We start from the raw sequence: 14,685 nt of genomic DNA, 5'->3' as shown, positions 1-14,685 counted from the left end.
ATATCTTCCTGTCCTCTTTGCTCCTATCCTTGTCCATGACAATGCTAAAGGTTAGGGACCGGTGGTCACTGTCCCCCAAATGCTCACCCACCAAGAGATCTGTCGCCCGACCTGGTTCATTACCTAATACTAGATCTAATATGGCATTCCCTCTAGTCGGCCTGTCAACATACTGTGACAGGAATCCGTTCTGTACACACTTAACAAACTCCGCCCTGTCTACACCTTTGGCACTAAGCAGGTGCCAATCAATATTTGGGAAGTTGAAGTCTCCTATGATAACAACCCTGTTATTCTTACATCTTTCCAAAATCTGCTTCCCAATCTGCTCCTCAGTATCCCTGCTGCTACCAGGGGGCCTATAGAATACTCCCAGTAGAGTAACTGCTCCTTTCTTATTCCTAACTTCCACCCATACTGACTCTAGAGAGAATCCATCTACATTATCCACCCTTTCCGCAGCTGTAATAGTATTAGACACTACAATAGTATTAATTAGACATGAAACATCGGTTTGTTTTTCCCTTCTTTCTTGTGAGCCATGTATCAAAAACAATCACAATTTGTAAAATGCTCTCATACTGTCAGATTGTTAGGTAAAATTTGATTGGTTTTTCAGTCTCTATATCCAGTATGGCTTATTCACTTCCCATTGTTGCAAACTGTTCTGAACACATTAGAACAAGCTCATTGTTTTTATTATTTACTTTATCAGATTCTCCCAAACTTATGAAAATTTAATCTCTCATGAGGACACACATTTTTTGACATGTTTCTCTCATCTCTGTATTTAAACATCCACTGCATCATTACTATCAGGAGACATGTAAACAACTCCTAGCAGAGTCTTGCATCCTTTGTTTTTCCTGAACTTGACCCCTTGTGATTTTGGTACCCAATCACCTGTACTGAAATCCCTTCTTTCAACTGCATTAATTGTGTCGGTTACAAACATTGCTAATCCTCCTACTTTGCTAATTTTCCTTTCATTTTTGAAGATCTTATAGCCTAAAGTATTTCACTTCATAACTGATTTCTAAATGCAGAAAATAAAGTAGAACATAGAAAAACTACAGCACAATTCAGGCCCTTCGGCCCACAAAGCTGTGCCGAACATGTCCCTACCCTAGAAATTACTAGGCTTACCCATAGCCCTCTATTTTACTCAGCTCCATGTACCTATCTAAGTCTCTTGAAAGACCCTATTGTATCCGCCTCCACCACCATTTCCAGCAGCCAATTCCACGCACTCACCACTCTCTGAGTAAAAAAAACTTACCCCTGACACCTCCTCCATATCTACTCCCCAGCACCTTAAACCTATGTCCTCTTGTGGCCACCAATTCAGCCCTGGGGAAAAGCCTCTGACTATCTACCCAATCAATACCTCTCATCATCTTATACACCTCTATCAGATCCCCCCTCATCCTCTGTCTCTCCAAGGAGAAAAGGCTGAGTTCCCTCAACCTGCTTTCATAAGGCATGCTCCACAGTAGTAAAATGAAATCCTCTCAGTGGATATAAAGTTTAGGACTCGTGTTTTAATTTCTATAAATAAGTTGTCAACTTTTTTACACATTACGTCATTTTGTGGCAAAGACTTGAATACATCTGTTTCCTGCTTTCAGTCTGTTTGAAAACGGTGTTTTATGATGTGTGTCAAAAAACATAGGTTTGGCAAAGGATTTGTGCAGAAGCGAAACTGCTGTGCAGCACAGATTATTTATGTGGAAACACTGTCTCAAGAGAACAAAAAAAGCACCCCAAAATAGAAATGTTTCAAATGAGTGATGAGGCTGAGTTTGTCCTTTTTCACATTAGTTGTGAATGCACATGAGAAAATTGGAAAATGCCTACCAGGCTTGCTCTGTATAAAGAGCATTGAATTGGAGATAGAAGCAATGTGTGTGTTGAATTGGCTGGGCTGGGAGAAAGGAATTGCTTGTTATCTATCGTTGCCAAGATTATTTTTTTTCATTCCCCACCCTTCTGCCCCAAATCCAAACTACAAAGAGTTGGTGTCTTTGATAACCACTTGTTTACTGAATTACTGTGTATATAATATGGTGTTGAATAAAATTACAGATCAGACTATGTTATGGAGTGGATTCTAAGTTGTTTACTTGTCTTTAATGTTTTACATTGAATTGCAATATCATAAAGGTTTTTTCATGGAGTATAATCAAATTTGAGATATTTGACTTTTCACAGTTCATTTCTGGGGAGGGTAATTGTTTTGAATGTGTGAAATTCTTCACTACATAACTCCAAGCTAATCTATGCAAAACAACAATGTGCTGTTTCTCATCTTTAAACTATGGCAAAATTAACAGTGCTCCTGTTTTAAGGACAGACACTTTTTTTATTGCATACTCTTCAAAGATTCTATCCTTCTCTTCCTCTTTCCTGCCTCCGCCCTTTAGATCTCTTGCTCATAACTGGAATTCTTGTCCTAATTTTTTCCATTGTACTATGTTGAATTATACTTTAATAAGTTTTCACTTGTTCTCTCCAGAAATACTGTCTGATTTACTAAGTGTCTTGAGCATTTTTTTCTTTTATATTTGAAATTTCTAGCATCTGAAGTATATCCCATTTTATACCCCTCAATTGTTTCCCTGTTTGTTTTCATTTAAAACTCAGTTAGCACAATTGGCTAATCATAACAGATGAACTCTTGTAAATTACTGCATAAAAATATAGATGACTGTTCCAGTTCTAAGATAATAGACAAACAAATGTTAACTAACCAAATTTTGATTGTGCACATTATCAGGAATTTGTTCTCTGAGAGGTATGAAGGTTTCTGGATTGCATAATTATGCCTGTGTGGAGTAGAAGACTCATAAAACCTCTATTTGCAGTTGTCAGATATTTGTTTGCCAGTTGCAGGTGGCAGGCTGTTGCTTCACGCCTTGTGGTTTGGCCTTTTAAGCTGATTGGTTCAAGAATATTAAATCCATATATGTAGACCTGTCATGATAGTTAAATGGATTTGTTGTGTAATATTAACTTGCACGTTTATTGATTTAATTTAATTTTGTGACAAATGTACCTGGTATTTATTTTTCACAGGATATGGAAATGCCAGCATTAATCACCCATTCCTACTTGCACCTGAACTGGGGAAGAAATTATGAGTTCACCATATTGTTGGGTCTGTAGTCACATTGGGGGATACTTGAATAAAGAAATTAGGAGAGCAAATTTGGTGGGGGAGAAGGTGGTGGTGGGGGAAGCAAGAAATAATCATTGCGGACAAGATTAAGGAAAATCCCAGAGCATTTTATCAATATAAGAGAAAGTTCCATCTGCCATTCCCTGCTCACTGTCTCAGTTGATTTGTATCTTGCTGTAACCTTAGACAACCTTCTCATACTACCAATTTTGGTGTCTTCTGCAAACCTGCTAATCATGCCACCTATCTTCTCATCCAAATCTATATGACAAACCATAGAGGACCCAGCACCAGTGCCTGCGGCACACCACTGGTCACAGGCCTCCAATCTGAAACACAACCTTCCACTACCACCCTCTGCCTCCTTCCACCAAGGCAATTTTGAATGCAGTTGGCTAGCTCACCCTAAATCCCATGTGTTCTAATCTTCCTGCCATGCGGGGCCTTGGTAAAGCTCATGTAGACAACGTTTACCGCCCTGCCCTTGTCAATCCTCTTGGTCACCTCCTTGTTAAAAAAAAAAGTCAAATTTTTGAGACCTGATTTCCTACACACAAAGCCATGCTGATTATCCCTAATCAGTCTTTGGCATTTCAAATAAATCCTGTCTCTCAGAATAACTTTCCCACCACTGATGTAAGGCTCACCAGCCTGTAGTTCCCAGACTTATCCCTGCTGCCCTTCTTAAATAAAAGCACAACATTAGCTGTCCTTCTGATCTATGTCTGATTTGGTCAGATTAAATTCTGCTCTCTAACTTTAGTAGCTGGTGACATGGTTAAGGTTACAATATAGTTGCAAGTACGGTAGTTGCAAGTGCGGCAGGCACGGTAGTGTAGCAGTTAGCGTAACGCTATTACAGAGCCAGTGATCCCCGGTTCAATTCCCACTGCTGTCTGTAAGGAGTTTGTACGTTCTCCCCGTGTCTGTGTGCGTTTCCTCTGGGTGCTCCGGTTTCCTCCCACATTCCAAAGACATACGGGTTGGGAAGTTGTGGGCATGCTATGTTGGCACTGGAAGCGTGGCGACACTTGCGGGCTGCCCCCAGAACACTCTCTCTATGCAAAAAAGATGTGTTTCACTGTGCGTTTCGATGTACTTATGACTAATAAAGATGTCTTATAAAGTAGGTAGAAATAATGGCAGATAAAGTTCAGTAAAATACATTTTGGTACTGAATGAATGAAGTTGAATTGGAAAGGAAATAGATGAAATGTATGAGCATGTTGGGCTTTACATTGGATAAGAGCTGCTGTTAATGAAGACTATCTTGCTGAAATTGGTCCTGTGAGTACTAAGAAAATTGTAATAAGGTTGTATGACACTCCAGTGAGACGGAAAAGTCAATGATGTACTTAGTCTGGTCATCAGGAAATTCGGAGCACAGGAAATATGACAAAGAAGAGCCAGCAGACTGAACTCTTGTGCATAAAGTCAGTCAAGAGGAAACACTAGAAAAGTGGGAAGTTGACAAGAGGGAAATGATGGGATTATAAAGAGCTATGCAATACAAGAAGTATGGTTAATTAATAACTAATTGTTAGGATCACATCAAGTTAAACAAAGTTAGGATCAAGAGACAAACTGATGTCAGGAAGTATTGTGAAAGGTTGAGTATGAGTAGAGTAGCAAAAACAGAATTCTGGAGTCACTTTAAGAGGAGATTGGTTATTGTGATTTGAGAATTTTCTGTGAAAGGATAAATAAGATGGATGTTTTTACCTGTACTTATGCAGAGTAACTGTTTCCAGATAAGGTCAAGTGGTTTGTAAGATTTGACATTTCTCAAATGATTGTCCAGATTAAAAGCTCATCAACTGCAGCTGCAACATATCCTAAATTTATTTTAAATCCGTTGGATAAACAAGGTTTTTCTAATGTTGCCTTTATAATGTAGTAATTGCTCCCCCTAGAGGAAATTAAACTGTCTTTGAAGTGCAGAAAGGGTTTTAATGAAACAACCTATGAACGTGGTTAATGTTTCAAACACAGGAAAAATATATTTTTAATAATGAAGCTCCAGTAGCAATTAACTGTAATGAAAGTAGAGAATGTAAAATGTGACATAAAATGTAATAGATATAAAGATGTTTATGAATAAGAGATTTTTAGATCTAGTAGAAAATGTTTATCTCCGTGGTTTAAGCATTAAAGATCATATTTTCACTGGTTTCTTCCCACTCATCCCAAATTGTAAGTACAATTCAAAGTAGTTTGTTCTATCCACAGAATCCAGATGAAATGAGTAGATACAAGTATGTTAACTGTAAATATCCGTCTGATCTCTTCACTGACCCGATTTTAAATATAAAATAATTTCTGTCTCTGCTTGTTCTTTCAATTTCTACTGTAGTGTTTCTATCAAAAATATAAATTATTAACCATTTCTTATCCTTCTGTTTGCCATTTTTGAAGCTATTGTCATGTGCACCACATATGCTTTTGACTTTTGTGGGGTATCAAGTGAGGTGTTGCTGTTGTTCTGCCTTTCTCCTCTTCACTACCACCCTATGGAAGTGGGTTGAAGTAGAAATGGGAGTGGAGTGGCATGTAGTGTGAATCTCTTGCCCATTTTTAGCTGTTGATAGATCTGTAGATCTTTTTTGAAAAAATGTTAATTTAAAACAATGATTAAAGTATTATTTTTGTTTCTGTTGTTTCCTAGTAGAGGCAAATGAAGTAGAGAAACTGAGAACCATAACACAGGAACCAGCAGATGTGAAATTAGAAGACGTGAAACCAGAATCTGTAATCTTCCAAAACACAGAGCTACCAAACACTTGTGTCCACAATGGGCTTTTGGATCCCCAGTTTGCTCTAAAACCAGGGGATGGAGAAAAAGAAAAGGATATAATGGTCCATAATGTACAACAGCCTGCAATGAATGGTGAAATAGGTGACTCAAAGCAACTGTGTTCTTTGGTGCATTATGAAACAATAACCAAGCAGGTTTAAAATAACTATTAACCATTATTATGAAGGTTTATTTATTACATTAAGAAAGCAGTTTGTTCTAACACTTTGAATATTCAACATTGAACTGATAGTGGAAGAGAGAAATATGTTTTTGATGTTATTAATATGGACATTTTGTTGGCTTTTTACAAAGAATAAATTTTAAGATTTGAATCTGTATTAGAGAAAGAAATTTAATGTACTTCCTCAATCATGAAAGCATTAAAATTCTCATAATTCCAGGAGAAATCCATCACATTTTTATTTACCTCTAAATAGTCCCATTTTATTTTAAATAATGGCGAATAGCTAAATTATGCTAACCTAAAAGCAGCTGTTCACTTGTTTCTGACACATACCTGCATCCAGAATACAGGTCTAATGTTAATATGTTTAATATCCTATAATTTTGTACAAAACATTAAAATATTTTTGTAAAGTAAAAATGGTCATTTCAGTTCCCACCCCCTATTTTTCTGTAATGAGGGGTGAATATGGAGTGAGGGATGGTACATGATTAATTCTATATTTATGTGGAGTCTATTTAATGAGCTCCTCTGATAGCAGTGAAATTTAATTTCCCACTAACGCATCTACCCAGAGCGCTGGAATATTTTTTCTTTTTTTTCAACAGTTACAATCCAATCTGCTTCAATGTGCCTTTATCTCAGCAATGACTGTACTAATTCTTTTCTGTGTTCTCTCCAAAGTGTAGTGATAAGAGTTGGATAGAAACTCTCATTACACCTGAACATGTTTTATTGAGGTTGCATGTAACTTCCTTGCTTTTTTGGACATCATATATCTATATTTGTAAAGCCCGGGATTCTGGACATATTTATTTTGATCATTTTCTCCTCTCTTCTGTCACCTTGAAAGATCTCCATATTCTTTTGGAAAAATGTGCATGGAAAAAGAGAATGTATGCTATTAATTATTTTCATACTAAAATGTATCACTTGGCATGAATATTATCTGCTGTGTTGATTGCCACTCCATTGGTCTGCTTCTCCAGACTGAAAAGAAACTATTCCTTGCTAATACCACCCTTCTTATGCTTGGTCTTTGGCACAATAGAAGTTTGCCAGCATCAAGGACAGTGCAGTCCACTTAATTTGGAGCTCCTTCACCACTCTAAATATTCTCTCTCTCCTATTGGTGCATAGTATATACCATCTACAAAGTGCACTGCAGTTATTCATCTAAGCTACTCTGACAAGTGACTACTAACAAGAATGATGAGGGCAGCACTTGTTCATGGCTTCACAACCACATGGGGTTTCCCTTTTGAAAGTCTACTTACATATTATCAAATGCAGCCCTTGCTGTTACCTTAGCAAAAAATGGAGTCATTACTGCTTCTATTCTTAATAAAATATGTGCAAACATACATTTTGAAGTTCAATATTTACTGGAAAAACCAATGTAAATACATATGAATGTCTCCATCCCAACAGAAATTGTAGGAGATTAACTATGATCAAAGTAATGAATACCACATTATCTCCTCAAAAGCAAGTTCCATACGTCTACCAAAGGAACTCAGGGTTACAAGATTGCCTTTTAATAAATCTCTCTGGTTTACCTTTGATAATCTGTGCAGTTAAATAACTATTAGTTTTGAACCTGATTCTTGCTTCTAGTGGTTTCCTCAACACCAAGCTAAAATTAACTGGCCTGTAGTTGCAACTTTATTGCCAGTGTTTGATTAATTTTTATCAACATGCATTTCTTGCCTAATCTCAATGACATCCTACTTTACTGCTGTTAATCTCATTTCATTTGTCATTTTATTACAGATGGTGTGGAAAACCAATACGATGAGCATTCAGGAGCTCAGCACCTTGCAAGTGATTCAGATAGTGAGGTTTATTGTGATTCAATGGAACAGCTGGGATTTGATGAGGTAAATCTCAATATTGAGAATAACAAGCAACAATTGTTAAAGCCTTGCTATTGTATAACAATTATATTGCTTCTTATGTAGAATGTTCCCCATCAGATAGGGTACAATTCAAAATGAGATGAAGTTGTGTTAATTGATGAGTATACTTCAACATTGGCCAGATGCTATTGCAGTGATCAAAATAAGAATGTAGTATTAGAAACATAAAATATTTGACCTTTTATTGGCTTTGTAACTTTCAGTTCCTTCAATTGATAAAAAAATTAACAACTTGCTTTTGAAGCAGATAATGTGGCATTAATTACTTCGATCTGGGTTTAGAGCTGGGTGTGGACTGCTTCAGGACTCTGGGCCCGGGCCCAGGCTCAGGCCTGTTGTGGTTCCTCTACATTTCTGGGCCCTGGGTATTTCAACATAGTGTTCAGAAGGGGGGAGGTGGAGTGTTGGTAATGGGGAGGGAGTTGAGTCCTACATTAGGTTTTCAGCCATGGCCTCCATTGTGCTGCTCCTGGTCTTCATGCACAATGGGCCCTTGCTCTCAAGGCTATCCTAAGGATTCCTGAGGACTATTGATAGGTCTACAGGGGAACAGCTAGTGTGGTGAGTAGTCAGATGGGATATTAGCAGAGATGCAAGGTCAGTGAATATGGGCCAGTGGGTTGGATATTGTGCATCAATGATTTGCAAAAACTGCATTTGATTTACTAATATTCTTTGGGGAAGGAAATCCATCATTCTGTGGTCTGACCCACATGTGACCACAGATCCACAGCATTATAGATGTCTCTTGATTGCTGCCTGAAACTGAGTGGCTTGCTTAACTGTTCAAATGTAATTGGGGGTAACCAATGAATGCTGGCTCAGCTAACAAGGCCCACATCATCTGAAAGAAAAAAAAATTAAAAGTCTGTTTACTTGAATTAAAATCTTGTATTTAAGTTGCAGTATCATGCCACCTAGGCTCAACCATGAATATTGTACAAGTAACGTAATCTTTAAGTAAATGCATTGTTTTACTTTTTTAGATTTTGGGAGCTGACTGCACTGTCAGTGACAATTTTAACAGTTCTCAGATGATCTCAGAGTTTGAACACAGTCAGCTGTTAAACAACCACAGTAGTTGCAAAACAGAGTTGGAATGTTCCATAAAATCTCATAGGAATGCTGGAACAATAAGGCCACAGGATTTGGGAAAAGGTGGTGTTACCCATGGGGGTGAAGAGACAAAATCAGGTGGAAGTGATCCTCAGAAAGACAAAGTAATCAGCAAAAGACCCGAGTTTCATATGCCCAGCAGAGGCCGAGGTATGTTTTTCATATATTTTGCTTAAAATGTTTCCCCAAAAATGTCACAAGGATTTTCTTTTCTTGAGGAACTGCTTTGTGTTTATTTTTTTGTAATGTGTTTTTTTTACTCCCTACAAAGCTTTACTACTCTTGCACCCTGTGGTGTCAAGATGAAGATCCATTGCAAGGCGCCTCTCAATTAATTTATAGTTGCGATCCATATCGTGCTTGAGCAATATCTGGAGATCAAGAGTGAGGAGAATGAAATGTCCCCTCCCCATTTTCGTGAAATAATTTACAATTGAATTCTTGATTACGTCCATTTTAGAAACTCTTAGCTTGAAATATCAGGATAGGCACGGTAGCACCAGCACCAGCAATCCAGGTTCAATTCCGGCTGCTGACCGTAAGGAGTTTGTACGTTGTCCCCGTAACTGCGTGGGTTTCCTCCGGGTGCTCCGGTTTCTTCCCACATTCCAAAGACGTATGAGTTAGGAAGTTGGGGCATGCTATGTTGGCGCCAGAAGCATGGTGACACTTGCGGGCTGTCCCCAGAACACCCTACGCAAAGATGCATTTCACTGTGTGTTTTGATGTACATGTGACTAATAAAGATATCATGTACATAGGAAATGCAGTGTTATAACTATAGCAATGGGAAATGGCTGAGAAGCATCATTAGTAAGTAATTGGAAAGGGGAAATTAATTAAAATATTGGTAAGATGGATCATGGAACTTTTTTTTTAAACACTTAATAGTATGGAAAAGCATCCCAAGTCATGTCAAAGATTTTTTTCTTATCTCAGCAACAGCTCCTTAAAACAGTAACCACCACTACTTAGATGGCAAAGGCAGCAGGTGTTTTGGAAAATTACTGTCTATATCTTACACATCTTCTTGACCTGGACTTTTATCACTATTCCTTCATTATTTCTGGGTAAAATTGTGTTAAACTGGTTAAACTCCCTCCCTAAGAAGCATTGTGAAAGCACCTTCACCATACTGTTTGTAGAAGGTCAAGAAGGTGGTCATCACTTTCTGGAGGGTATCTGGGGAAGGCCAATAAATGGCAGCCTTGCTAGTACACTCATGACTTTTTGAAAAATTGTTTGAGAGTTTTTGTGTGTCAGCAACCATTCCTAGCAGAAAATTCCACATTCTACCTGCTGTCTGTAACAATGTATTTCTTGATTACCCTGTTAAACTTCGCGGTTTATTAATTTATTATTTACAAACATAATTTATTCTGTTAATTAATTCAATTATTGATTCTTGCTAGAAACAATCCATTACAATTTGGTTTATCATAATACTCCATTATCTTGTTGACAAAATCCAAGTCAACTCATAAACATCCTTGGCTTTGAATGACTTTACGATTGAATTTACATTCCTTATAAGATTAAAGTATTTGTATCCATTGGCCTTACTTGAACAATGGGGTACTTGCTCTGTTTAACTGCCAAGATAGAAAGTGAGAATTGAATAATATTCCTTTTTACCTTGCAGGTAACAGGACTCAACAATCTGGGGAGGTTTTTCAGCTTCCACAGCTGGGAAATGGTGGTGACAAGGAGCGAAGAGGGTCAGAGCAAAAACAGAAAGGGAATGTAAATGAACAGATTGCAGTAGCGGTCATCAGGTTGCAGGATGATATGCAGAGTGTGTTGGAACGGCTTCATATTTTGGAAGCAGCAGCCGCTACTCGGGTAAGAGTTAATCATAGTGAACCAAAGAGACAGTAATAGTACCCTACATGCTGTGCTAGTCATGGGTCTACTATTCATGATTTTGAGTTATGTGTTGCAGGATCACATGGTGTAGCCCTAGGGTGGTTCATACTGTATTCTGGTGAACTAAGGGAGAGATAGTAGGACATGAATTTGCATCAGCATGTTTTCCCAATCTAAATTAGCTTACAGTGGAAATGTTTGTCCATATGGAGAGGGGGGAGAAAAAGGGTAAATTACAATTACAGCGGTGGCAGAAGCTGAGTGATGCTTGGGGAGAAATATTAAAAATATCACTGAAAATACCCAAGATGAAAGGAAAAAAAAATCAAGAGAATTTCTTTGAACATTAATTGATTTGGGCATAATATAACATGGTGTGACAAGAATAATTGGAAATTCTATAGAAAAAAATTAGCAGCTGCTTGTTTATCTGTACCTTTATTTATTTTTCACTGTCTTCATTGAGAAGAATTAAATTTGTGCTCTTTACTTTTTGCAGGCCAAGTCAGAAAATGCCCAGCCAGATTCTGCCCATTGTGTAGATATTAAGGTAATTATTGTGATTAAATTACTGAGGAAATTTTGAAATAGCAGTGCTAAATTTGTAATGTTTTTACTCTGGAGTCCCTTTGTCTCAAGACGGGTGTTTTCATGATAAGCAAGAATCTTAATGATCCTTTGTGGTTAATTTTTGATTTTGTAATTTAAGTTTGCTTTAAGTTATGTAACCAGGCACTAAACTTGGTTAAATTGATTCTTCAATGTTTGGGTGTCATTTTAAATTGCATTTGTTTTGGGAATGAAGTATTGAAACTGTTCCATGCTTTTAAAATAAAATGTTATTTGTTTTTCATATACCTAGGGTTCATCATGGTGGCCCTTTGATGTGTCTGGCCGTACTATAGCATTTGCAGTTCTTTGGCCTTTTATAGTGCAGCTCTTGGTACACTTTTATTTTCAGAGGAAGAGGTAATTTAAATTAAGTTCATTTGGTCCATGCCTGCTATAGAAATGACTGCAAGTGGAATGAACTTTTCTCATTTCTGTTCTCCATTACAGAAAACTGAAATAGGCATTCACCTGGGATTGCAAAGATGCTCTTTAACACTACAGACTTGTGGAATTGGACAAAATAAGTGGTCTGTCAAGATGGTTTCATTTATGCATTCAGCAGTATTTAGTCTTCATTTTGTTTTAATACTACCACGAATGCATACTATACATAACCAAAATCTTTGGTACTACTGTTACTTGAACCAAATAATTACATTCATTGTGGATGAATTTATTAATTGTTGTATTTTGATTTTTAATTCACGTTAGGTAACACTTTGCTGGCATGCTAAACACTATCTGACTGTCTAACTGCTTGAGGTATAATTAAAATGGATTTTAGGTGGAAAATTATAAATTGATTTTCTTCCCTTTTCCAATATTTGTAGCTGAAAGTCGGTTGGTAAGAAAAAAATGTTGCATTTTACAGTACCTCAACCAATTTCATGATCAATGTGATTAAGGAGATAATGCAAAGTCATTGAAGAACTGCGCGTGATCTCAGTGGCTAGGTCGATATTCCCTCAACCACTGCTTCCAAAAATTTTTCTGGTCCCTTCAATTGGCATTAGTGAGATGTATGATATGCACACATTGGTCAGCATGTTTGTCAGCATAACAGCCACTGTATTCATAATAATCCATTGCTTATAAAGCAACTTTAGACATCCTGAGATGTGATCAGACAATGTGTAAATGCAAGTACTTTTTTTCCTTTGTATTGATCAGTTAATCTCAGGTCAAAAACAGCTGCCAGACAAGCAGTAATGTTGATCTAGAATTTTTGTGATTGGGCAGAGTAGTTTGATCCATTGATCAGTTTGTTTCAGTGATATGTTGGATCTGTCTTTTGGCAAATGTTTTGATTTTAACAAAAAGCCATAAGTGGTAAACATAGAAAATGTTTTATGACAGCAAAATTTAATTATGTGATTGGAGACATACTGAGAAGATAGTGTTTACATGTCCTCTCTAATGCACATACCTTTATTTTGTCAACTGTGAAGTCTATTCATATCATTGCTGTTAATAGTTGTACAAATTATAGACTATGAAACCAAGTGCAATATTTTTCAATTGCATTATGTTAAAATTGCAAATTGTAGAAAAGTTATCTAACAGAAATTTAGTACTTATTTTAAAATGACTTGCGATAACCAATTTATTAAAGCACACTTAATATTGAAAGCATTTTTATGATTATTAGAGTTCTGCCAAAATCTTGGGACCCTGTTTAAGATAACCAACAAGCATGAAAAAGTCATAGTTATAGCTTGAAGCACAATAAAGAATATTTTTATCATGAGCCACAAATTTGCTGGAAATGCTGTATTTTTTTTTGACACTTCCATATAGGGTTTTGCTCTTTAAGATAACTTCTTAGCCTGTTGTACCAGTTATGGAAACATTCAGCTTTTCTAACATAATTAGTGTGATGAAATAACTTTAATCACCATGCAAAAAAAATTAGAGGTAGGGAGTGATTTAAAAGAATTTCAACACAATAACAAGATTTAGTTGCAGGGAGCAGGAACAGAGTAGTTAGGCAATTGTAAAGACAACTGGATTTTAGTGGATTATACTAAAACTTAAATTTAGGAATACAACCATATGTATCCTAGACTGGTAGATTGGTGGTAATCCAGAGGTGGTTTTTGACAACAACCAAGGATGCAGGGACAAAAATGATGCCATTGCAGGGCTGCAAGTAGGTTGTTTTCTCAATGGAGAGATTATGTTTGGCTCAAATGTGAGATGCTTATCTTGGGAGAAGGGTGGATTTGAAGACTATGGTGATGGGCTTGAAAAAGCTGGCTTCAGTCTTACCAAAGCAATAAATGCATGCAGCTTTGAGGGTATTAATAGAAGTGTGAAAGCAGTAAAATTGGGGTAATGACTTCAAATTATTCTGAGTGAATGATTATGGATAAGAAAATGAGATCAAAGAATAGACACCTTAGCAAAAGTTACTTGTGCAGGAATGTGTGGATGAGTCTTTAGAGGACATTACCTGGCTACAACAGGTTTTGGAAATATAGAAACAACAAGGGAAGTGCCACTGGAGGAGAGCAATGGATGAACATACGAATTAGGAACAACATCGGCCACTAAGCCCCTTGTGCCTGCTCTCCATCCAGCAAGATCAAAGGCTGATCTTCTTGTAATCTCAGTTCTGGTTTTCAGTCTACTCCTAGTAACCTTTCACCCTCTTGTTTATCAAAAATCTCTCTACCTCTGCTTTAACAATATTCAAAGACTCCTGCTACCACTATTGTTCTGAGGAAGAGTTTCATGGATTTGTCAAACTCCAACATTAAAAATCAAGGGTAATCCATTTAAGGCAGGTGAAGTGAAATTTGTTCTAAAATACCCCCACATCAGGAAGCATACTGTCTACATCCATCCCATCAAGATCCTTTAGGATCTTGTTTCAATCAAATCGCCTCTAATTCTTCTAAACTAGCCTTGCTTGTCCAACCTTTCCTCTAGACAATAAGCTCATTCCAGATGTTAGTCAATTAAACCTTCCCTGATCTGCTTGCATTGTATTAACATCCATCCTTGATTAAGG

At 37.1% G+C, this 14,685-nt stretch overlaps 1 protein-coding gene across 2 annotated transcripts in view; it reads left to right on the top strand.

The window, feature by feature from the left end:
• acbd5a (acyl-CoA binding domain containing 5a) overlaps positions 1-13,575 on the top strand; it is a 40,392-nt gene extending 26,817 nt beyond the window's left edge. For both annotated transcript variants that reach the window (XM_052016098.1, XM_052016099.1), the window contains 7 exons: positions 5,844-6,074; positions 7,933-8,039; positions 9,065-9,344; positions 10,837-11,036; positions 11,560-11,610; positions 11,923-12,029; positions 12,120-13,575. In XM_052016098.1, the coding sequence (XP_051872058.1) occupies positions 5,844-6,074; positions 7,933-8,039; positions 9,065-9,344; positions 10,837-11,036; positions 11,560-11,610; positions 11,923-12,029; positions 12,120-12,132 (989 nt within the window). In that variant the 3' untranslated portion in view covers positions 12,133-13,575. The remainder of the gene's footprint in view (positions 1-5,843; positions 6,075-7,932; positions 8,040-9,064; positions 9,345-10,836; positions 11,037-11,559; positions 11,611-11,922; positions 12,030-12,119) is intronic.
• Positions 13,576-14,685: the final 1,110 nt, after the last annotated feature.

Source organism: Pristis pectinata, chromosome 5 (genome assembly GCF_009764475.1).
Source record: "Pristis pectinata isolate sPriPec2 chromosome 5, sPriPec2.1.pri, whole genome shotgun sequence".
Lineage (NCBI taxonomy): Eukaryota > Metazoa > Chordata > Chondrichthyes > Rhinopristiformes > Pristidae > Pristis > Pristis pectinata.
The sequence above is the reverse complement of the archived record's forward strand: the minus strand, read 5'-3'. Positions and strand labels throughout refer to the sequence as shown.